At 45.4% G+C, this 23078-nt stretch overlaps 1 protein-coding gene across 9 annotated transcripts in view; it reads right to left on the reverse strand.

The window, feature by feature from the left end:
- Plekha5 (pleckstrin homology domain containing A5) overlaps positions 1-23078 on the reverse strand; it is a 176523-nt gene that overhangs the window by 19795 nt on the left and 133650 nt on the right. For all 9 annotated transcript variants that reach the window (XM_035448414.1, XM_027429953.2, XM_027429959.2 and 6 more), the window contains 5 exons: positions 8935-8997; positions 8067-8147; positions 7786-7935; positions 3965-4066; positions 1455-1566 (listed from right to left, as the gene is read on the reverse strand). In XM_035448414.1, the coding sequence (XP_035304305.1) occupies positions 1455-1566; positions 3965-4066; positions 7786-7935; positions 8067-8147; positions 8935-8997 (508 nt within the window). The remainder of the gene's footprint in view (positions 1-1454; positions 1567-3964; positions 4067-7785; positions 7936-8066; positions 8148-8934; positions 8998-23078) is intronic.

Consider the following 23078-nt stretch of genomic DNA (forward strand, 5'->3'; position numbering starts at 1 on the left):
CAGACACACGCGCCAGGGTGCACCTGGGGAAGTCAGAGGACAGCTTGCAGAAGTGGGTTCTGTCCTTTCACCCTGTGGTCTTAGGAATCAAACTCAGGTCTCCAGTGCTGCCAGCCAGTGTCCCTACCCTCTGCACCACCTCACCAGCCTGGCTTCACTTATTTTACATAAAGTCTTCACATCCCCAACCCTCTACGGTACTTCCAGGATTTTGCCCAGGAGCTTAAGCTCACCTGTCCCTAACTTAGGCTGGCCTCAAACTCAAGGCAATACCCTGGCCTCAGCTTCGCTAGTGCTAGGATTACTGGTGTTAGCCTTCAGTTTCTTTCTTCTGTTTTCTTTTTTTTCCGAGACAGGGTTTCTCTGTGGCTTTGGAGCCTGTCCTGGGACTTGTAGACAATGCTAACTCACAGAGATCTGCCCACCTCTGCCTCCCGAGTACTGGGATTAAAGGTGAGCACTGCCAACACCTGCTCTAAATATTAAATTTAAGGAATGGTATGTGAGGCTGGAAAGACGGCTCACTGGTCAAGAGCACTGGCTGGGTTCCCAGCCCTCTTCTGGTGGCTTACAACCGGCTGTAAAACTCCAGTTCTGGGACATCTGGTACCTTCTTCTGGCCTCCACAGATACAAGCTACACAGACAAACATGGAGGCAAAACACGCGTACACAAAATAAAATAATTTTTTAAAAAAAATATTAAAGGCAGAAAACAAAGGACATGTGAATATAGGTCCCCTCAAGCGTTACTGGTATAGACCGGGCTCTTTGAGGAGAACAATCGGGAATGCTCTGATTTTTCACACCGTGGAACCCAGTGGGTACTAGCAACTATGTTCTGTTACATGCCTAATGATGCCTGTTACAGAAGGACTTACAGACAGTACCAATAGTACTCTAGAAACTGCACGTGTTCCCCAATATGGGAAAAGGACAAAGCACAGTCAATGAGTGCAATGTCATAGGCAGCTATTATCACAGTCAATGAGTACAATGTCACAGGCAGCTATTATCACACGGGGGGGGGGGTAGGGAGGGGGGCGACGAGATCAGTCAGCATGCTGACAGCAGGGGGAACTGGACCCAGTGGCTAGAAACAAGAAAAGACACGAAGGTGGTGTGGACAGTTGTGAGGGAAGCTGGGGTGTATGCTCAAGATATATTGTGTACATTCACGAAACGTTCAAAGAATAAATAAAAGATATTATATAGAGGGAGAGCAAAAGGTTCCACTGAGAAGATTCAGAAGCGAAGGGTTGCTAAAGCTGAAGTACTGTCGGTATCGCACACACACGACAAGGCTGGGTGTGGCTGTGGCTGCCAAAACTAACTTATGTGCCCGTTCAAAGGCACAGACTGGCTGTTTTCCGAACAAACAAACCTGTTAGGATATAGATGTGACTGTGTCTTCACAGTTAGACAAGCATGCGCACACACACAAAGCTGACCTACCTGTTTCTGAGGAGCCTCTTTGCTGTTTGTGTTTGCTCAACCCCTCCATGACATCTTGAATTCTCCAAAGTTCTTTTTGAATCTGTGCCCGCTGAATTCCTGCCGATTCACTCTATCAGTAAAGATGGACAGGTCATTGTGGTGGGGCCTTGTTAGAGGGTACACACCAGGTAGGAGCTTTCCCTTCCAGTTCTCATCTTTCCTTCGGGATGGCAGGCCAGCCTCCAGCTCTCGCTGCCACGGCTTCCCCACTATGATGAGCTCTCTCCCTGTGGAACTGTGAGCCAAGGTATAGTCCCTTTCTCCCCAAGTGCTTCTTGTCAGGGTTTCCTATCACAGTGACAGGAAAATAACTAATTCAACAATAAGTTGGGGGGGGGGGGAGTCAGTCATGTCTAGTCATAAATAAAAAGAGAGTTACAGAGGATTAAGTCCACAGGGCATTTAGGATAACACACATGAGCCCATGACGTTGCAAAGATAGAAACTAAAGAACAAACGGTAAAACGCGATTTCCCTGATGTAAGTATGCCACTGTACACGCCACACTGTGCTTTGTTGTTTGTTATTGGTGATCCCAGAAAAGCACACTCTTAGAAGGGACTACAGATTGAAAACAAAAAGAGAACAAAACTTACCACTCCTAAATTAACACGAGACAAAAACAAGTCCCTGGGGACAGGAGGAGAGCCACAGAAGGTCTGCAATGGGCTCCCTTGCTGACAGGTCCAATTTCACGAGTTTCCAACACGCAGCCACAGCGGGCTGCAGCTCAGGGGGTAGGCAGTGTGCTTGCCCAGCATGCAAAACACCCTCAACACAACCCTGGCACTGGGTTAAAGAAGGAGTAAGCATTGTGGAACTGTTTGATCAGTTTGTTGCTGCTGTAGACCAGACCAGAGTGGCTCAACGGTACAGCCACTCTGTGCCACTGTATTTCTCAATGCCCGGGATCACCTTCGCCCAACCTTACTACATAGAGCCCGATACTATTTGGGGTTTCACAACTCACTGAAAGGCCTGGGACATATCCTGAGGATAAGGGCTCCTGTGCTATTTCCTGAATTCTAGAACCTAAAAACACTAGACAGACAGAAGTAAATAAATATGTTTGCAATACAAACATTCAATTCTACTCTGGCATTTCTTCCTTACTTGTAATATTCCATATCACACCTTTAGGCTAACCTCATACAGTTTCAAGACTTGTGACAACTCTTTGTCCCTTGCAGGGAAATAATATTTTCCTTGGGGCTGGAATGATGACTCAGCACTTCAGAGCACAGAGACACTGAGGCCGGTGTGGGCTCCTGAAACCTCACGGCCACCCACAGAAACAAACGGTCTCCACAAGGCCACACCTCCTAGTCCTTCCCAAACAGCTCCACTCTGATGACTAAGCATTCAAATATCTCCCTCCCTCCCTCCCTCCCTCCCTCCCTCCCTCCCTCCCTCCCTCCCTCCCTCCCTCCCTCCCTCCCTCCCTCCCTCTCTGCCTGTTCATCAGTTATTGCTTCAGCACCATGCCTGTCTGTTTCTATCCACCTGGAACCGTAAGCAAGCCCCCAGGTAAATGCTTTCTTTATGCAAGAGTTGTGTTGGCCACAGTGTCTCCTCACAGCAACAGAACACTAACTAAGATGATGTGTGTGTCACATATATGGCCACCCTTGGAGGCCAGAAGACAGCACTGGATTCCCTGGGCTAAGTTAAAGGTGGCTAAGTGCTATTCAGCATGGGGTCTACGGAAGAGGAGCAAGTGCACTGAAGAGCTCAGTGCACTTAAAAAGAAACATCATTTGATAAATAGGGCTGGTGGGCACATTTATTTACTTATTTTTTGTTTTTTTGAGACAGGGTTTCTCTGTGGCTTTGGAGGCTGTCCTGGAACTAGCTCTTGTAGACCAGGCTGGTCTTGAACTCACAGAGATCCGTCTACCTCTGTCTTCCAGAGCGCTGGGATTAAAGGCGTGCGCCACCACTGCCTGGCTGGTGGGGTACATTATAATCCCAGCATCTTCGAGAGCTACAAGTGCGAGACACTTACCAAAGAAAAATAATGCACATAAAGAACAATTTTGTATCAGCCTTCAGAGTGACTTGTGAAAGAGTCTGCACCACATTTACAGAAGTGGCGAGAGCTCAGCTGAGTGCTGAGAGCACAGTGCTGATGGAGCACAGTTCTGGGGGAGCACAGTGCTGATGGAGCACAGCTCTGGGGGAGCACAGTGAGTTCTGGGGGAGCACAGTTCTGGGGGAGCACAGTGAGTTCTGGGGGAGCACAGTGCTGGGGGAGCACAGTGAGTTCTGGGGGAGCACAGTGCCAAGGAAACTATGCTAAACATCAAGAATCACTAGCACTTCAGGGCTCATCAGGGTTCAGTACAACGCAAAGGCTTTAAGGAGACACACTTTGTGGGAGAGTAGGAACCCCGTCACTGAAGACACCCGGATGTGTGTGAACCCACTAAGGCTCCAGAAGTGCACTGTGAGCAGACTGCCTGTCCTACCTGTACTTCCCCAAGACGATCAAGCTGCTCCTGCATCTGGTTCCTGGTGACAGTCACATCATACTCTAACTTGTCATATTCTCGCCAGGCTCGTTCCAGCTCCTAAAATCAAAATATTCATTATTTTAAAGGGGATCCAGGCTTTACTGATATTGTCAGTATACTTCAAAGCTCAAAAGATTTCAGAAAATTGTATGGATTATTTGGGCCAAAAAAAAAAAATATATATATATATATATATATATATATATATATATATATATATATATATCTTTTGGCAGTGCCGGAGAAGGAAGGTAAGAACAAGGTAAGCAAGTGTTTCATTGAGTTACACCTCCAGCACTGAAACAGCAATTCTCATAACTCATTCTCCTCTACGGTTTCCTCTTTTTCAAGGCTCAATTCATTCAGAGAAAGCGTGGGGTGTCATTTCAGAGTCTGGCTTATTTTATTTAATGTAGCATATCTCCTCCCCTTCCATCTGTTTTTCTGAAAATGTCATGATTTAATTTTTCTTTATGGCTACAAAAAGTCCATATTAAAATTTAAAGAATTCGTATTTATCAGATTATGCACACCTAGGCTGGTTCCACTGTGTAGCTCTTGCGGCTGTCGGTAGTAACCCTGGATGAGCATGTGTCTCCGGGGTGTGCTGACTTAGTCTTCTGGGGAGAATCCCAGGAGTACAGCGGTATAGCCGGACCATCTGCCAATTCATTTTATTTTTAATTCTGTGTATGCGTGTGGGTAAGTGCATGTGAGCGGACGTCCTTGGAAGAACCCATCAGATCCCCCAGAGCTGCTGCTACAGAGGTGTAACACCCCCCCCCCCCCCATGGATGCTAGGAATTGAACCTGGACCCTGAAATAGTGAAGCCATCTCTTCAACCTTGTTTTCAGGAACCTCAAGCCTGACATTCTCACAGCAGGGTATATCCTCATCAGGGGGGGGAAAGGTTCCTCACATCCTCTCCATCACTGGCGGACCTTTGTTTTCTTGTGGTTTTGGTTGTGAGCCTAGGCTCTAACAGCCCAGCCATGTTTTCTTTAAAACATTTTTTTAGACTGATTTACTTTATGTGTATGGGTGTTTGCTTGCTTGCAGGTACGTATGTGCACGACACAGATTTCCGGTGCTCACAGGGACAGAAAAGGTTATCAGATCCCTTGGAAATGGAGTCATGGATGTCTGTGAACCATCACGTGGGGGTGGAGTTACAGGCAGATGGGAGCTACCTGACATGGGTGCTGGGAACCAAAACTGAGGTCATTAGGAAGAAGAGAAGTAAATACTCTTAAAAAAAATTATCTATTTTATTTACGTGCATTGGTGTTTTGCCTGTCTGGATGAGGTGAGAATGCTGGATCCCCTGGAATGGAGTTACGGCTGCCGTGTGGGTGCCGTGTGGGTGCTGGGTATTGAACCCAGGTCCTCTGGAAGAACAGCCAGTGCTCTCAACCCCTGACCCATGTCTCCAGCCCCCAGTAAACACTCTTAACCACTGAGCTGTCTCTCCAGCTTCTAAACCCTGGCTGGACTTGATCTTGTATTGATCCTCTCGTCTCGGCTTCCAGGTGCTGGGATTAAAAGTATGCGCCTCACCACATCTAGTATATAATGAAAAACAAAACAAAAAAAAGCTGGGCAGGGCGACCGACACACATGACTGTAATCCCTGCTGTCTGGACGGCTGAGTCAGAAACAAGGGCTTCCTGGTGACTCAGCTGAGGGACGTGTAACCATAGAGTGCCTGCCAAGTGTATGCAGGGACTTGGGTCAATATTCCCTGGGAGAAAAAAAACACCGAAGAGTTTGTCCGACTGTATTAGTCTCATTCCTGGCTTCAGCAGACTTTTATCTGAACATAGAAATTGGTCTCTTTGAATAAAAAGTTGTCTAGCAGTCTTCTATTTTAAAAATATACTCACATTTTATTTCTTTATTTTTCAATCTTTTTTTTTTTTTTTTTTTTTCCGAGACAGGGTTTCTCTGTGTGACTTTGGAGCATAACCTGGCACTCGCTCTGGAGACGAGGCTGTCCTCGAACTCACAGAGATCCACCTGTCTCTGCCTCCCTAGTGTTGGGATTAAAGGCGTGCGCCACCAATGCCCGGCTTATTTATTTTTTATTTGTATGTATGTGCACATGTGGAGATCAGAGGACAATTTTGGGGAGTCATTTCTCTCCTTTCACCATGTAGGTTCCAATGTTCAAACCCAGAGTGTCCAATAATCAAACCTTTGTGGCCAAGCAATCTTGCTGGCTTTTTTGTTTGTTTGAACTTTCCATCTTATAATTTGGTCACTTCATAAGAACATAAAACATCAGCATAGCGTCTCTGAGGGAGGGGAAGTGACGCAAAAGGGACAGCAGAGGCCAGGCCAGGCTAGTGCTCGGTCTCCCTTGTGCAACTAAAGTATTCCAAGTTACAGGACGTGATGGCCTCAACCTTTAACCCCAGCACTTGGGAGGCAGAGGCAGATGGGCCATGGGAGTTCCTGTCCCTGTCTAAAGGGAACCCCAGAGAGAAGGCTACATGGGTTACCAGTGCTTGTTGCTTCTGCAGAGGACCTGAGTTCAGTACCCAGCACCCATGTCAGGCAGCTCCCAGCTGCCGCTCACTTCACCTCTGGGGAATCCAGCACCTTCTCATGGTCTATTCGGTTACCCGCCCACCCACACAAATAAAAATAAGTTGCTTTTGTTTTTTGAGACAGGGGTTCTTTGTGTAACAGAAAGGCTGTCCTGGAACTCGCTTTATCGACCAGGCTGGCCTCAGACTCAAGAGATCTATCTGCCTCTGTCTCCTGAGTGCTAGGATTGAAGGTGTGTGCCGCCACCACCACCTGGCTAATGAAATACATTTTAACAAACCTAAGAATTTTTTATGACCTTGCCTCAAAAATTAAAAAAAATAAAAAAAAAAGAATTCCCATTTGCCCACTACGTAAGAAGCAGGACTACTTTTCTCAGTTGATAATCTATTCTAGAAAGGATAAAGACTCTAATTATAGAAAAAGGCTGCCCTGCAGGGCGTTGGTGGCGCACGCCTTCAATCTCAGCACTCAGGAGGCAGAGGCAGGTGGATCTCTGTGAGTTCGAGGCCAGCCTGGTCTCCAGAGTGAGTGCCAGGATAGGCTCCAAAGCTACACAGAGAAACCCTGTTCTCAAAAAACCGGGGGAAAAAAAGAAAGAAAGAAGGAAAAGGCTGCCCTAAACACAAGTATACCAACAGGAATTAATCTTTCTTTTTCCTTTTGTAGATATAAAATCTCACAATGTAGCAACAGGCTGGCCTTAACGCTCTAGCAATTCTTCTGCTTGGACAGTACTGCAGGGTGTGACACCAGGTTTGGCACAACATCTGTTAACAATTTCAGAGCCAGACCAGCTAAAAACATTGAGCAAAGTCAAAAGGCTGTAACATTTCTTGTTGTTTTTGTTTTTCTGAGATAGGGTCTCACTATGTGGCCACGGTTGGCCTCCAATCTACAGACACCTGCCTGCCTCTGCCTCCTGGAGTGCTGGTATTAAGTTTAAATGACTTTTTTTTTTTTTTTTGAGACAGAGTTCAGCCTCTAAGCCTGGCTCTTTGAGAGCCGGGATCACAGGGCAGAGCACCAGGCCTGGCTCTACCACTGACCAAATGGCCACCCATCTTCCTCTTTGGAGAAGGGTTCTCACTAAGCTGCATGTGCTGACCATGAAGACAAGCCGCTATCAGGCAGGCCCTGAGCCCAGTGATCATCCTGCTGCTGTCCCTAGCACTGTGCCACCAGTCCGGATCCAGGTGGCTCCTAGGAAAATCCAAGTACTCACAGCGGTGGCTCGGGAGAGCTCCCGACAGGTGCTAAGCAGTCCATTTTGCAGGTCGTCCCTCTGCAACACCACAGATTGGATGGCTGCTGGGTTATCTGCATTCATCTCTATCTCTTGGCTGGCCGACAGCAAGGCCTGCTCAAGCGTGTACTGTGGGAGAAAAAAGGACCACGCTGAATGTTCTGCATCACTCACTTAATTCATCGTGCTCTGGCTACCCGTGTCCTCATAATCAGCACGGCAGCAACATGGACTGTACATAGCAAAGGTAATTGCCCTACTTTCTCCTTGTGCAGCTGCTGCAGCTTCTCCTCCAGGGCACGGACCACTTTATCCTGTTCACACAATCTGCTTAATTTGGCCTAGAAGAAAAGATGTTCACTGTCAAAAACTTAAAATCTTTCCCGTAGTAAGGGGGAGGGAGCCATTTAAAACTGTCATGGAATATCTAGTAGAACTTTGTAAAGATTAATTAATTGTTTCAATTGAAAATGTTTTTCCATTCAATATACTCTGATCACCCCCCCCCCAGGACATTTTTATTTCTAGGAGAACCACCTAAAGTAAAAGTTTTTGGGCAGGGAATGTGGCACAGGCCTGTAATCTCTGGAGACAGAGGCAGGCAGATCTCTCCATGTCTACATAGTGAGACCCTCCTTCAGAAAAGAGTACGAGCAGTCAAATACTTAAACACACAGAGAGAAACAGTCTCTGTGTGCTTTTTCAGCTTGCATAACTCAAACCACTCTTAACAATCATGGATGCCATCTCAGACTACAGGCATATGCCACCATAACTGATGGAATCCAGAGTCTCAGGAATGCCAAACACATGCTCTACCGCCAAGCTACAGCCTCAGCACAAACCATTTATTTATTCATTTAATAATTGTCTATTTGTGTATTTGAGACAAAGTCTCCTTGTCTATGTTGGCCTGGAACTTCCTCAGATCCTCCTGCCTTCTGACTCCACTTTGCAGGAATGTACCAACATGGTTCCTGGCTTTATCTTTAAAAGTTCCTAAGAATAGTTGGGCTTCACGGTGCACGCCTTTAATCCTAGCACTTCAGAGGCAGAGGCAGAGGCAGAGGCAGGAGTTCCAAGGCAGCCTGGCCTACAGAGAGCATCCTAGTGGCTAGAGAGACTTACATCAATATCTACTTCTTCAGGTCTGTATTTGTAGAGTGTGCTCCTACATTCATCTTGTGACAGCTATAAGAAAAAAACGCCACAGAGTAAACTTAAAAAAGGTCATATTTGAGTAATACATATAGTCTATAGTGAACACTTTAAATTTCTGTCAAAAGGACGGTATGGCAAGCGGGATTTTAATGATTTTCATACTTCTAGAAATTTAATTCAAGCACACACCGCCACAAGAGTAGAGAAACACTTAGCATTGGTACAATATGCAAGATACATAAGAATGATGCCAACATAAGCTTGTCAAACAATAAGCTGGCCAAACAAAATTAATATAGCACCTTCCATTTTCCACCGTAAAGACAAACATTACTTTGATGGAAAATGGACAAACACAACCATAGCAGTTGCACTGAACCAAATGTTTGCATCAGCATGTCCAGGGAAAGCATCTATCACAGTGCACACACACTCACACAGTGTGTGCACTCAAATCAACACGTCTTAGCACAACCGCATTAACAGGACCTGTAACACACCGTATACATATATGCAATATAAACACACATACACAATAGAGACTTATCTGGTTCTTCTGTCTTAAGAACTAAAAGATAATGAGGAAAAGGGCAGGTTTAATTGCAAAGAGGAAATCACTTGGAACCTCATAAAAAAGAGTTATGAATAAACAAATTGCAAAAAGAGGTTTATACTTGTGACTGAAAGCATTTGTAGGCTACTGTAAGCAACAACTGTGATTTCTGTAGTACTGGGAACTGAACGCAATGCCTCAGGAATGGTTATCAAGCACTCCAAAACGGAGCACATAGCACTTCCAGCCTTGTCAGGAATTATTTTTTCCGTGTATTGAAAATCTTTAAATGTTCTTCTAATTGTCTTTGACACATGGATCCTCACTTCTGACCGTGCTTACCAAGAGTTCCACAGCCATCTCAGTCAGTCACACCCAGAGCACACCATAGCCTCTGCACGCATCACTGCACTGCCTTTTGGTTTTATATTGACTGCTAGACAGCAACAAAAACACATTAGGCAGAATTGAGCTGAGCCTTATTGCATGTTTACTAAAGGGCACATTTTCACTCGCTGTCGGCTCAGGGGTAATACTCCCCCACATAGTCTAGTTTGAGGAGCTAAATATTCTATACGTATACAAATCCTTAAGAGTGTGTTTGATTATACTTCCCCTCTGTAAAGATATGCTTGACTGTTACAGTTTTAAAGCAAACAGCAGAGAACGCTAAATGGATCTAGAAACGTGGAGATTAAGAGGTTAAAGATTCAAGCATTCCAAACATACACATAAGTCCGGGAATTACGATTTCATCTTACGACTTTAATTCACATACCTCATGCAAATGGATTGTGACTATTTAAGGTATGCAGATGATCATTAGACCAAAGTTTTATACAAATGAATATTACATGAAAAATGAATTTGATGGTAAAAGAACACTTGTTTACTATTCTTGCAGGTAAAGTTCAGCCAATAGCATCCTCACAAATGTTCCGTTTTTCTAGACCAAAGCACCTGGATCCAAGGAAGCATTTACACCTTTCCCTGGAAAAGGGGCAAAGAGTTTTAAAATGCTTCTATTCATGATACCGACTGGGAGAGGCCAAAATTACAGTTCTCACACTGAAGACTTAAAGGCGAAAGGCCTTGTGCTGTCAAGACGTCCTGGAGCATCTTGTCTCATATTTAAAGTTAAACGCAAAGCAGCTTTACCAGCCCATGACATGTAAAAGCAGCAGGCAGAGGATGTTACATCTAGGGTCTGGGTCCTGTGCCCAAGCATCAAGGAAAAGAGCACCAGTCTATTGAAAGGACTTTTGGTGACGTTTCAGGACCCTGCTGTTCTGTTTTTATTTAAGAGCGTCATTGAAGGCTCAATTTTCATACCAGTTGCCATAGCACCAAAAGTGTCTACTACACACAGTTACAACCTTTTGACAGGACCTCGTTGACGCAGCTCTGGCTGGCCTGGAACGCTTCAGCTCGCCTGGCTATCACAGCTTTTGAGCGATGACTTCATAGTCAGGTGAATACATCATATTCACAGGATCCTTAAAGCCACTGTATCAGTGGTCATTTCCTTTCAACTATTTTAATTTATGTGTCTATGCCATGCATGTGCAGGTGCCCAAGGAGGTCAGAAGAGGGTGTTGGATTCCTGGGAGTTAGGGCTACACAGTTGGTTATAAGCCACCCTACATGTATGCTAGGAACTGAACTGGGGTCCTTCTGAAAGAGTCCCACGTGCTCTTAGCCACTGAGCCATCTCTCCAGCACTCCCACTCCTTTTTTGAGACATGGTCTCATGAGGACCATGCTGGATTCAAAACAGACAAACACCAGCCAAGGATGACTCTGAACTCCCGATCTTGCCTACCTCCCAAGAGCTGGAATCACAATGGTCTGCTACTAACATATGAAAGACCCCCAAATCAAAACCAAGCCCCCTCAGGGCTGGAGAGATGGCTCAGAGGTTAAGAGCACCGACTGCTCTTCCAGAGGTCCTGAGTTCAACTCCCAGCAACCACATGGTGGCTCACAACAACCATCCGTTATGAGATCTGGTGCCCTCTTCTGGTGTGCAGATATACATGGAAGCAGAATGTTGTATACATAATAAAATCTTTAAAAAAAAAAGTAGTAAAGATGGTTTTTAAAAAAACAAGAACAACAACAAAAAATCTAGCCCCTGAGTTCCCCTTTTTTTGGTGTTTTGTGTGTATAGGTACATTCCTATCACAGTGTACGTGTGGAGGGCCAACCCAGGCTGTCAGGCTTGGTGTTGAGGGCCCACTTAGCCATGTAGCTGGCCAGCCTTTCCTTCAAGAGCTCTTTAACAGTTCCTCTTGGTTTCACTGTCTTCTCTCCCTCCTCTGTCTTGTGCTGGGGCCCGGAACCCAGAATCGAGCAATGCCGGCAGGGACTCTCATCTCTAAGCCTCAGTCAGTCTCATGTGGTTTTTTTGCTTTCACTAAAACTAGCTTGGCGCTAAGCTAAAATAAAACGATGTTAATTAAAATGTAAGTTGTTGAGGTGGACACGGTGAGGCATGTCTTTAATTCTAGCACTCAGCAGGGAGAGGCAGGTGGATCTTTGTTTGAGGCCAGCTTGATCTATATAGTGAGCTGCCAGAGTTAATGGTGAGACCCTGTCCAAAAAAAAAAAAAAAAAAAAAAAAAAAAAAAAAAAAAAAAAAAGCAACACCCACCCCCACCAACAAACAAAACCAAAACTAAAAAAAGACAAACTACAATAAAAACAAAACCAACCAAAAGAAACAAAATTCAACCTTTAAATTTCCTTGTGTTTGTGAACTTTCTTACATTCTCTCTCTCTCTCTCTCTCTCTCTCTCTCTCTCTCTCTCTCTCTCTCCCCCCAAGTGTTAAGTTATGTGTTCTATGTGTGTCTGTGTGTGGATGCATATATGAATGTGGGCGTTAGAAAAGGGTATTCAGTCCTCAGAGGTGGGTGTGGGCAACAAAACCCAGGTCCTCTTCAGGAGCAGCAAGCACCCTTAACCACTGTGCCATCACTCCAGCCCCAATCACTCCAGCCCCAATTTTGTTTTGTTTTGTTCATTTTTTTCCTTTTTTTGGTGACACTCTTACTGTGTACCCCAAACTGGCCTTGAACTCAGAGCAATCCTCTGCCTTACCTACCCAAGTGCCTAGGATGACAGGTGTGAATCATCACACCAGGCTTCGGAAATACTTTTAGTCTGGTAATATACTATACCCAATGACCTGAAAATAGTCAGCTGGGGATGTAAGTTGGTAGAGTGCTTACCTAGCATTCATGAAGCCCTCAGTTCAATCCCCAGAACCAAACAAAACTGGGCAGTCATTCATACATGCCTGCAATCCCAGCAGGAGGACCACAAGTTCAGCACCATCTTTACTGAGTTGTTCCCAGACAGCCTGGCAAGCATGAGGCACTGTTTCAAAAACAAAAAGTCTTAACAGCCAGGCATGGTAGCCAAACCTTTAATCCCAGAACGGAGGAGGCAGAGGGACAGGGATATCTGAGTTTAGGCACAGCCTGGCTTCATGATGAGTTCCAGGGCAGCATGGGCTACATAGTAAGACCTTGTCTCAAAACAAATAAGCAGTGAAAAACAAAAAAACAAAACAAAAAAAACACCATAAAACCTCCATACAACCAAAAACAGGCAGAGGCAAACAATGCTTATAAGACTGCAGGCATTTGCTGGCATACACCTTTCAGAACTGTTCATGAGGTGAGTAACTTCATTAGCAGTCACCATCTTATGAAGCCCAGAGTACAAGAAGTATGACATGTGAAATGACTTGACAGATTCAGATTAAAAAAATCTTGATGAAGGAGCCAGAGACCCAGCTCAGTAAGAGTACTGGCTCCTCTTCCAGAGGACCTGGGTTCCATTCTGTCTGTTCCAGGGAATCTGATGCCCTTTTCTGGTCTCCTCGGGCACTAGGCACTCATGTGGCACAAGCCAACCACACACACACACACACACACACACACACACACACACACACACACACCCCAAATAATAAAATCAAATCAAACAATAACTGGACACTTGTTTACTACTGAGTATTAGATATTTTTCATTTGGTCAATTTGGAGAAAACCCGCTGTGTAGGTGGGTTTCCAGGAGGCCACCTAAAAGGAGAATTTGTAAATTACTGTGGTTCCAGACAGGCTTGGTGCCCATGAGGACAGTATAATCCCAGCACTTAGGAGGAAGCAGGACCCAGTCCCTCCCCCCCAAAAAAAAAACCCCACAGAGGTGGTGAGAAGGCTGTGTGGGTGAAGCACTCCCCGGGAGCCTGCAGAACTGAGCTTTCGGGTGGGGTGGAAGGAAGGAGCTGCTCCGAGCCAAGTGCCCTCTGACTTTCACACATGCCATGCCATGGAGGGTTATGCAGGTGTGTACACATACGCTACAAGGTAAGATGCCACTTCTGTTTTCTTAGAGTAAAGCTGCTTAACTTTAAATATTTAGTAATTTTGGTTATCTCTCCCAAATTAAAAGATGCTTTCAGTCATTAAACACATTTTAAACATTTTGAAAACTGGGACCACAGTAGGCCTCATCTCTTGGCTTCCCGAAGCCCTGCTACCTGACCACAAGCACACTTCAAAGCCACTGGAACCTGGGCCTTTCCAGCCGGCGCAAAGCCCACAAACTTCCTTCGATCAGGTGCTCTCCACGTTTGAATTAGGGTCTACATTCATTTTTCATGTTGATTTAATTCTCTCCTCTCCGTTATGATTTAAAAATATCCCCACAGGCCATTCACCGCCCCGAGGACTGGAGCGTGCGGGAGTGGAAGAAGCCGATGCTGTTGAACACAGAGCCAGGGACATTTAGACCATGGATAAATAATAACTGGAAGCAATGGACAGAGACATGAGACTTCCTTTGCAGATCTGCAGGTTACCAAGGTTCCTAAGTCAAAGCCTGCCAACTCCCCGACACGCTTTCTATGTGTGAGAAAGGAAGGGATGTGGGAAATGCCCCCGGAGGCATGGCAGTGCAGGAGAACCAACCGCCCCCACAGGGCGGCTACGTCTCGGTTGTTGCAGGCCGGGCTCCGCCCCATCAATACAGAAACTAGACGATCACCGCCCACCCACGGAATGCCCTGTCACTGCAGTAGGAGGGGTTTGGAGGGCTGTGTTCAAAAGGAAACAGTTTTACCAATCTTTCTCCCTGAAATCCGCTGGTCACGCCTGCAGAGTGAGTCCACAGAAACCTAGTAACTCTTGCTAAGTTACTGCAGACCTCCAAGTATCTACCAACCACATGATGTAAACGAAAGCTTTAGGGAGATGACACACTTAATACTCAATGGCAAGTGTTCAGCAAAGCCATGCTAAGGGTACCACAGCATCGTGGGGAGCATGGATGAAGTGCGGTTTCCCAAACAAACAGAAACAAAAGGTAAAAACACTGATGTCATGAGGAAGTCTGAGGATAGACAAGGCTGTCACTGAGGGGATTTGCAGATGACAATGCAGCGTCATTCACTGTCCAAGACCTTACTTGTTGGTACAGTTGTGGTCTTAGCGCCGAGTTCTCAATCATTGTGTGAACCATGGTGATAATAGGTTCATTTTCTTTCATCTATTTCAAATCAGGAGGAGCATACAGCAAACATCAGTTTACAGCACAGGTAGATTTGAAAGACGACACTGTAAATATATCCTCTACTTTAGTATCTTCCTAACAGTGCAGTTGCTTTCATTTCACCCCATGGTTGCACAGACTTAATGCATACCAACAATTTCAAGCAAGTACCTAAAGCCATAAAATACACCAAAGATTATAAAATAAACCTCACCGACCGCTACAGTGCTACAGTCAGGTCTTACTTTAATCAATACAGCCAATTAACAGCTACTTTCAGATGGCAAAGCATTAAATATAAAAAGACAACTTAAATTTTCTAGAGAGCGGCAATCTGTGAATTTAGAAGGAGAAAAATGATATTGTTTAATTTTATCCAGTAATAAAACTTAGACGAACTGTAATTCTTTATAAGGCTAGTCAGAAAAAAATTAGTTCTCTAAGGATATTAAAATTTTATAGTACCCAACATTTTCACCACTTGCATATTTTATTAAAATTAGTCTTGATAGGCATTTTTATACACTCTTGGATTTTCTCATGGTATAACGGTATATATAGAATCATTCAAGGACATTTAAAATAAAACTTATTTAGTAAGGACTCAGCAAACCTCTTTAGCACCTGCCATGGTAGGCCGAAAGCATAACTCACAATTCCAGCTATACTCTACTTCATTTTGGCTTCTAGAAAAGTTTAGTTTCATACAGCTTTGTAGTTAGCCAAAGCATTCAAAAGACAAGCATTCTGATACGGAAGGTAGGTGGCTAACAAAATTTTCAGCATTTCTAAGCACACAGGTCTGGTGTTTATCATGTCAGTTGATTTCTGTGATTCTCCCAGGGTATAAGGAGTGCATACAACTATCCTGTCACAAGAATCTCACCGAGTGCAGTGCAGCAGCTAGCTTTTACTTCCATCAATGTAGCCAATTATTGACTGCATATTAGGATGGACGGTGAAGCAGTTCAATGCACAGGATAATTAAACTTCTGAACCAAAGGCTATTTAGAGCAGGGGTCCCTCAGCTGCGTGCACTGCAGCCACTGGACACATTAGAGCAGGGGTCCCTCAGCCTTGTGCACTGAAGCCACTGGACATATTAGAGCAGGGGTCCCTCAGCCTTGTGCACTGCAGCCACTGGACACATTAGAGGAGAGGTCCCTCAGCTGCGTGCACTGCGGCCACTGGACACATTAGAGCAGGGGTCCCTCAGCCTTGTGCACTGAAGCCACTGGACACATTAGAGCAAGGGTCCCTTAGCCTTGTGCACTGCAGCCACTGGACACATTAGAGCAGGGGTCCCTTAGCCTTGTGCACTGAAGCCACTGGACACATTAGAGCAGGGGTCCCTCCCCAGTGTGCACTGGAACCACTGGACACAACTCCTGGGCAACTCTCCTATCTGACCTGAGGGTGCTCCATGCAGACACATTATCCAGCCATGGTGCAGTCTGCTCTAAAAAGCTCTTGGACGGAATGACTCACACCCTCCTTGGGATCCTATTTACTCTTTGCTTTTAGGGTTTTTTCTAGATATGAAAGCTACAGATGAGAAGCTCTGGTTAAGTTCATGTTTGCTGGCGAGCTGAGGACATCTTTCTCTTGTATTAAATTTAATTTTATGTGTGTGGGTGTCTTGCCTGCACGTATGGTCTGTGCAGAATCCGCAAGGCATCGGATCCCCTGGAGCAGGAGGTGTAGACGGTTGTGAGCACCACGTTGGGCGCTGGGAACTGAACCCGGGTTCTCTGGAAGAGCTGTACCCACTGAGCCATCATCTCTCCAGTCCTATCCTCTCCACACCTTATCAGTTTATCTGTGTTTAATGTGGGGACCCACCTAGCTCCATGTACCTTGTACAAGAGAACACACCCAGGGCTCATGTATTCAAAGACAGCTTTAGGGCGGTGGAAGCCAGTCTCAGCCCCAGAGCACTGGAGGTGGGCCAATTTCCTGTAATTCCCCAGTGAACTTGTGTGACTTCTCCAGCTTTTTTTTTTTTTTTTTTTTTTTTTTTTTGCTCATTTGTCAAAGTTTAATAAGATGAGACCCAGTACCTATGGCTGTCACTCCCTGTTCACTCTTCGCTTTCACCTTGGTACCATTTCCTGTTGTGGGATAATCTTCATGTACACTGTAAAGATGTGTTTCTGCCTAAGGCACCTTCTGATTGGTTTAATAAAGAGCTGAATGGCCAGTAGTTAGGCAGGAAAGAAGAGGCGGGACTTCCAGGAGGAGAGAGAAACTCTGGGAAGAGAGGCAGCGATGCCCTTGATGGAGCATGTCAGACACACATGGCAGAATGTAGATGTTAAGAGCTAGTTGGGAACAAGTCTAAGCTAAGGGCCAAGCTTTCATAATTACTAAGTGTCCATGTCGTTATTTGGGGGTTGGTAATCCAAGAAAGTCCAACAAGAAAGACTCACTACAATTTCCAAAGTAAACTTCTTGCCAACAAGCCCACATCAAGCAAGCTCACACTACAAACTCTGCTTTCTGACAGAAACTTGATGGCCTCTTTTGACCAACTTGGGCACCAGACACAAATGTGGTATTGTCCACCTACATGCAGATGAAACACGCACATAAAATAAAAATCTAAAAGAAAATTAGAAAAAAAGCAGTATCAAAAGTGACTTTCTGCCGGGCGTTGGTGGTGCATGCCTTTAATCCGAGAGGCAGGCAGATCTCTGTGAGTTCGAGGCCAGCCTGGTCTCCAGAGCGAGTGCCAGGATAGGCTCCAAAGCTACACAGAGACACCCTGTCTCAAAAAACCCAAAAACACAACAACGAAAGTGACTTTCCTGCCTCCTCCTAAGTATTTAAGTACCCCTTTAGAAAATGCACAGTAAAAAGTGGTAGGCTTTAGTTTCTGACTTTAGCCCTGGTACCTGGAGCTCTCCCGTGCTGCTGCCTGTCTTGTCTGAACCACCACTCCTAGCATGCCATCTTCTGTTATTATTGTCTACCTAAGAGTCAGCAGGAAGACTTCAGGGAAGGAAGGAACCATCTAAATGCCATCCACCTCTCCACTGTTCTTACTAACGGGGAAGCTGGAATGGACAGCGGGGCCGGAAGAACTAGATGAGATGGGGCAGCACCAACTGGACTCAGCGGGTTATGCAGAGGAGGACATGGAGCTTGGAGGGAGCGGATATGATTAAAATACAACATACACACGCAGGGGATTCTCAAAGAGTAGATAAAAATAGCATTAAAAACACAGACGTCAAGAAGTTTGCTAGCTCTTTAAGTAATCTGTGACAGTGTACTTCAGGATAGAGCAGAACGCAGAGGGAAGGTCACCACCGAATTGCACAGCTAGCATTCTTCACCTTTTGATTCTATGAGACGGGGTCTAAGTCTGTAGTGCAGCAGGCCTACCATTCAGTGGTGTACCACCACAGCCAGCGCTGCTGTGCCCTTTAAGCCATTTCAGCATCACCTTAGAGGTGATGATGACAAGGCACGCTCTGCTGCTCAAGTTACTGAGACCAGGCCAGGAGGCAGGATCTTCAGACAGGGAGTTTAAGGTTACAGTCCTCCTGCTCTCTGGCAACGCAGCTGGAACCTTCTGCAGCTGGAACCTTCTTCATCTGCTGTAGCCTCTTAGTGGCATCGGACATGAATTCACCCCTGAAATAGCTCAGGGAGTCTTCTGGGTCTACTTTTCATGAATAATAGAATTAAATTAATAGAATTTAAACGAATTTCCTTTAGGTGGCCGTGGCACCCATAGAAGGCTAGAGAGAGGCTGCGTGGATTGCTCCTACTTAATGGGAGTGGGAAGCAGCAGGAGCTGACGGGAAGAGTCAGTCAGAACACTTTCCTCTGAGGCGTGCCCTTTAGAGTTTGCCCAGAGCCTGTTCCTCTGATCCCATGTCTAATTTGTGGTTCTATAAAACCCATAAATCCTGGACACCCCAAAACGCCTGCAAAAACACCAGACCTGGTCAGCTGAAACAGGTTAATGGCAGGAACCAGACAGACAACTACAAAGGTTTGTACTGAATGAGAAACTCTACTAAAACAATCAGACTCACTTTTACACACTGTATAGCTAGCAAGGAGACACAATGCATAATGCAGTCCAAATTTTTCCATTTCAGGACACTTTGAGAAATGATTGTTAAATGTATGTAAGGAGAGATTTTCTTTAGGCAACATTTTGTGAGTGCTTATGTGTCTAAGTTAGGGGTCAACCATGTGTCGTTTCTCTTTTTCCCCCCTGCTTTGAGACTCCCCCCCGCCCCCCGAAAGACCTGAGGTTTGCTGGTTTGGCTAGGGTGGCCAGCCAGACTGCTCCACAATAGTGCTGGAACTACAAGTGTGTCCCACCATGTTGGGCTCTGGGGATGGACAACCAACACTTTACCAGCTGAGCCATCTGCCCAGCCCCAAGGTCGCCTGAAGATTATGCACATTTAGATATAGTTTTTGTTCATAAAGGTTTCACATTTAACTGGTATCTAAAAACAGTCACATGCTCACCATCAGAAGCAGCTACATTTAAATACAAAGTTATCACACAGAATAACCTTTTCTATAATTACTCCTATTATAAAATTTAAAAATGGAATAATGTGACTGTTTCAGAATCCAAGAAAAAGGCGAAATCACTTGAAAACTCTTCAGACAAGAGACTACAAATGACCAGTATTTCACCATGTTACAACGGTGACCTTGTTTAGAGACCAGTGGAGACACAAGTGCCTGAGATGGGACTTGCGTTCTGGGTCGGAAGAGCATCTCAGGAACCACGGTTGGTACAACACACTTATATGGCAATCCCCAGAGTCCCGTCTTTGTAGCTGACCATGGACTTTACTGAGATTACTAATCACAGCAAGCCATTAGGCTTACTTCCAAAGGTTCTCTGCAACCTGGCTCACGCTGACACTATTTTTTATGACTAATTTTCATAGCATCCCACAGGTTTTCAGAATGTATCTATGGTCTGTTCGCTATCTATCAATCTGGTAAGTTTTCCTGAGACAGCGTCAGTCTTGATCTCCCAGGCTCTGGACGGCTGCACCAGGGGCGTGAGCTACCGTGCCAGCTGCTCTAGTTTACAGCACAAAGGAAGCTTAAGGGCAGTTTATTTCCCATAGACCCCAGAAGCTTTTCAGGACGTGAGGTGAGCATCTTTATTACACTGCTGCCAAAGGGCATTTTAGAGCCATGACTGAGTTTCATCAGCCCAGGCTTCTGCAGTGAAGACCTGAACTTGAGCAACACAACGCTGACTTCTGAAGCATTCCAACACGTGAAATCATAGAAAAATGAAAGGGAGGTATGTAAGTTACACACTAAGAAAGTGTGCTTTTTAAAATTAAAATGACTGAATGTGCCAACACCGAGTTATCCCTGGCATAAAGCCTTTTTAATATAGTGTTTATAAAGCTGCGTTTATTGTTTCCTTTCAAAGATGCCAGCATCTGTCTTAGAACCATTTCGACAGGAACTTTATTTGATAAAATGTCCAAATCTTGTCTCAAAAATCAAAAAAATCCAAATCTACACATTTTAAGGCAAGTAAAGTAAGGTTTACCTTGATCTGTATTAATGACTTTACTCATAAGGCCCATTAAAAAGACACTCAAAGTGCCTAAGAAGTAAAATCTGGGACAATCCTGGTTTACCGATACTTTTCACTTTTCAAGGTGTGTTTCCCTTTTTGAGACAGGGTCTGTCTGTAGCCCAGGAAAACAGGAGTCACCATGCCTTTCACTTTACTTGTAATCATTCCTCTTGGTCCCCCGCCACTAAAGCAATGGGGAGAAGCCCAGTGAAATAGGCTCTGCCTACTGGGCAAAGACCAAATTGTGCGGGGAGACAGCACCAGGCTTAGGGAATTCAGAACACTACTGCTCCCCTCAACAACTGCCAGCAGGGCATCCACAGTGTTCATTCTTCCCCTGCTTGCCCCCAGGCTCAGATACACCTCAGGACCTGAGAATTTTCATGAGATATAAGGGAAGAGACACAGAGGACATGGCTCTCAATCTTAGGTGACTCAGTGTTTGTATTCTCCACTGACACTCACAAATGCCCCTTGTCTTCATTGTTGCTTGCAGAAGTCACGTTATTAAAGTGGTCAAGATACTTGAGTAGCCATAAAAAACTGTCGTATCATCGTAAGTTCTAATTTGTGTCATAGTAAGAAAATTCTACAAACCCCACCTGGTGATCCAAATATATGGTGTTCCTTTGCAGATGATGAGAAAGAATTTCATTCTAGTGGCCATCAGTCAAGGAAAGAGGGACAGAGAGCAAGTCATCAAAAGGTCAGTTGGCAATAAGAAAAACAGCGCAGTACCACAGCACACAACTTTCACAAACATGCCGTCAGCATACAGATGACATACTCAAGTGTGCAAAACCGTAGGGAGCCTCTTGCAATGGTTTACAGACACAGACAGAGGCCTCACACGCCCAACCCTTGCTGCTGCTGCAGCCCTCCCTTCTCACACACAGAGGCCATTAACCCTTTGACTGCAGCCCTCCCTTCTCCCCCACACAGAGGCTATTAACCCTTTGAGAGATTTCAGACCAGCCCCCAACTTCCTGACCCTCCAGTACCAACCACATCCTGAGTGCTGGGATCACACGTGTGAGCTGAGAAACACTTCGCGTTCAGCCCCCACCCCCCACCCACCCCGTAAGAACATGAGGCTTTCAGTGAATTTTCGACTTTCTGCTTCATTTGAAAGCATAAGCTTTCAGCACCTGCTTTATCAGACGTGCAAGTCAAAGCACTTTACTCAACAGCAGCACTGCCCTGAGACCTCAGTGTGGCTCCCTGCTTCCTCCTCCCGACGGGCTGGCTAAGTCAAAGGTTAAAAGGAGAAACAAACTTGTTCTCCCTCTCTGTGTTTTCTCAGTTAGACACGCTGAATTCTCAAAGGGTCAATAGGAGACTGTGAGGTTCCCGTGATGATGGTACAGGCTCATGCTTGACACCAAGGACACAGAGTGCATGGATGAGTAAGTGGGTGGCGATGGCGGCAGACGGCACGCACGTGTCCATAGCTGACCTTTGGGCTGTGGGGCTCGAGCTTCAGCTGTATGAGCTGTGCTAAGGTATGCTCCCGGATACTACTCAGTTCCGCTTGCTGCCGTCTCAGCTTTATTAGCAGCAGCGTAAGCTCCTCTGGCTGAAGGAGTACAATTTAAGAATCCAAACAGTGGAAAACAGATTAATTGTTGTTGTCTTAAGTGACAGCTATTAAACCAAGATTTCTTGGCAAGTTTCCTCTTACGGTTGGCATCATAGCGCCTAGGCCCTATGATGAGGGGTCCTACATTTATGCATAGACATCTAGAGAGACAGAAGGAATAGTGTTACTTTACAGCAAAACAACACGACAGGCAGGCATTTTCTCAGAACTCACGGAGGAATTTCAATGTCAAGCATCAAAAGCACACACCCACCATAAAGCTTTGCACAGGGAACTGTTAAGTTGCTCCTCACAGATGCCATCGGGATGTTAAACCCACACCCAAGACTCTTCCAGCAACACAACAATGCTGGCCCATCCAAAACGATTGCAAAGAACAAGTAAACACAAGAATTACATTTCAGAAACGTAAAACTTGGGTGTCATTTCCAGACTCTAAGATTCGGTGTGTGAGGCCAGTCACACTTCGTAAAACTTGGGTGTCATTTCCAGACTCTAAGATTCGGTGTGTGAGGCCAGTCACACTTCCCAGGGGCACCAACAGAGCGTCCACGGCATTTCTATGATTAAAATGTCAATTTTATTGTTTTTTTGGGGGGGGAGAGGAAAACAAATATTGCTCTGGGCATACCCCTAGCCTCTGCTGCTGCACACACACTCTGCAAACAGGTGATTCTGGCTGCCCCTCAGAGGAGGAAAGATGTCAACAGCCAGCACGTGAGCCCCTCCACACCGCAGAGCAGAGCACAAAGGGGTCCAGCAGCAGCTATTTCTCTAGGCTTTGTCTAAGGACTGTAAGGGGTGGGGAAAGGG

This window comes from Cricetulus griseus, chromosome 8 (assembly GCF_003668045.3).
Source record: "Cricetulus griseus strain 17A/GY chromosome 8, alternate assembly CriGri-PICRH-1.0, whole genome shotgun sequence".
In the NCBI taxonomy this organism is placed as follows: domain Eukaryota; kingdom Metazoa; phylum Chordata; class Mammalia; order Rodentia; family Cricetidae; genus Cricetulus; species Cricetulus griseus.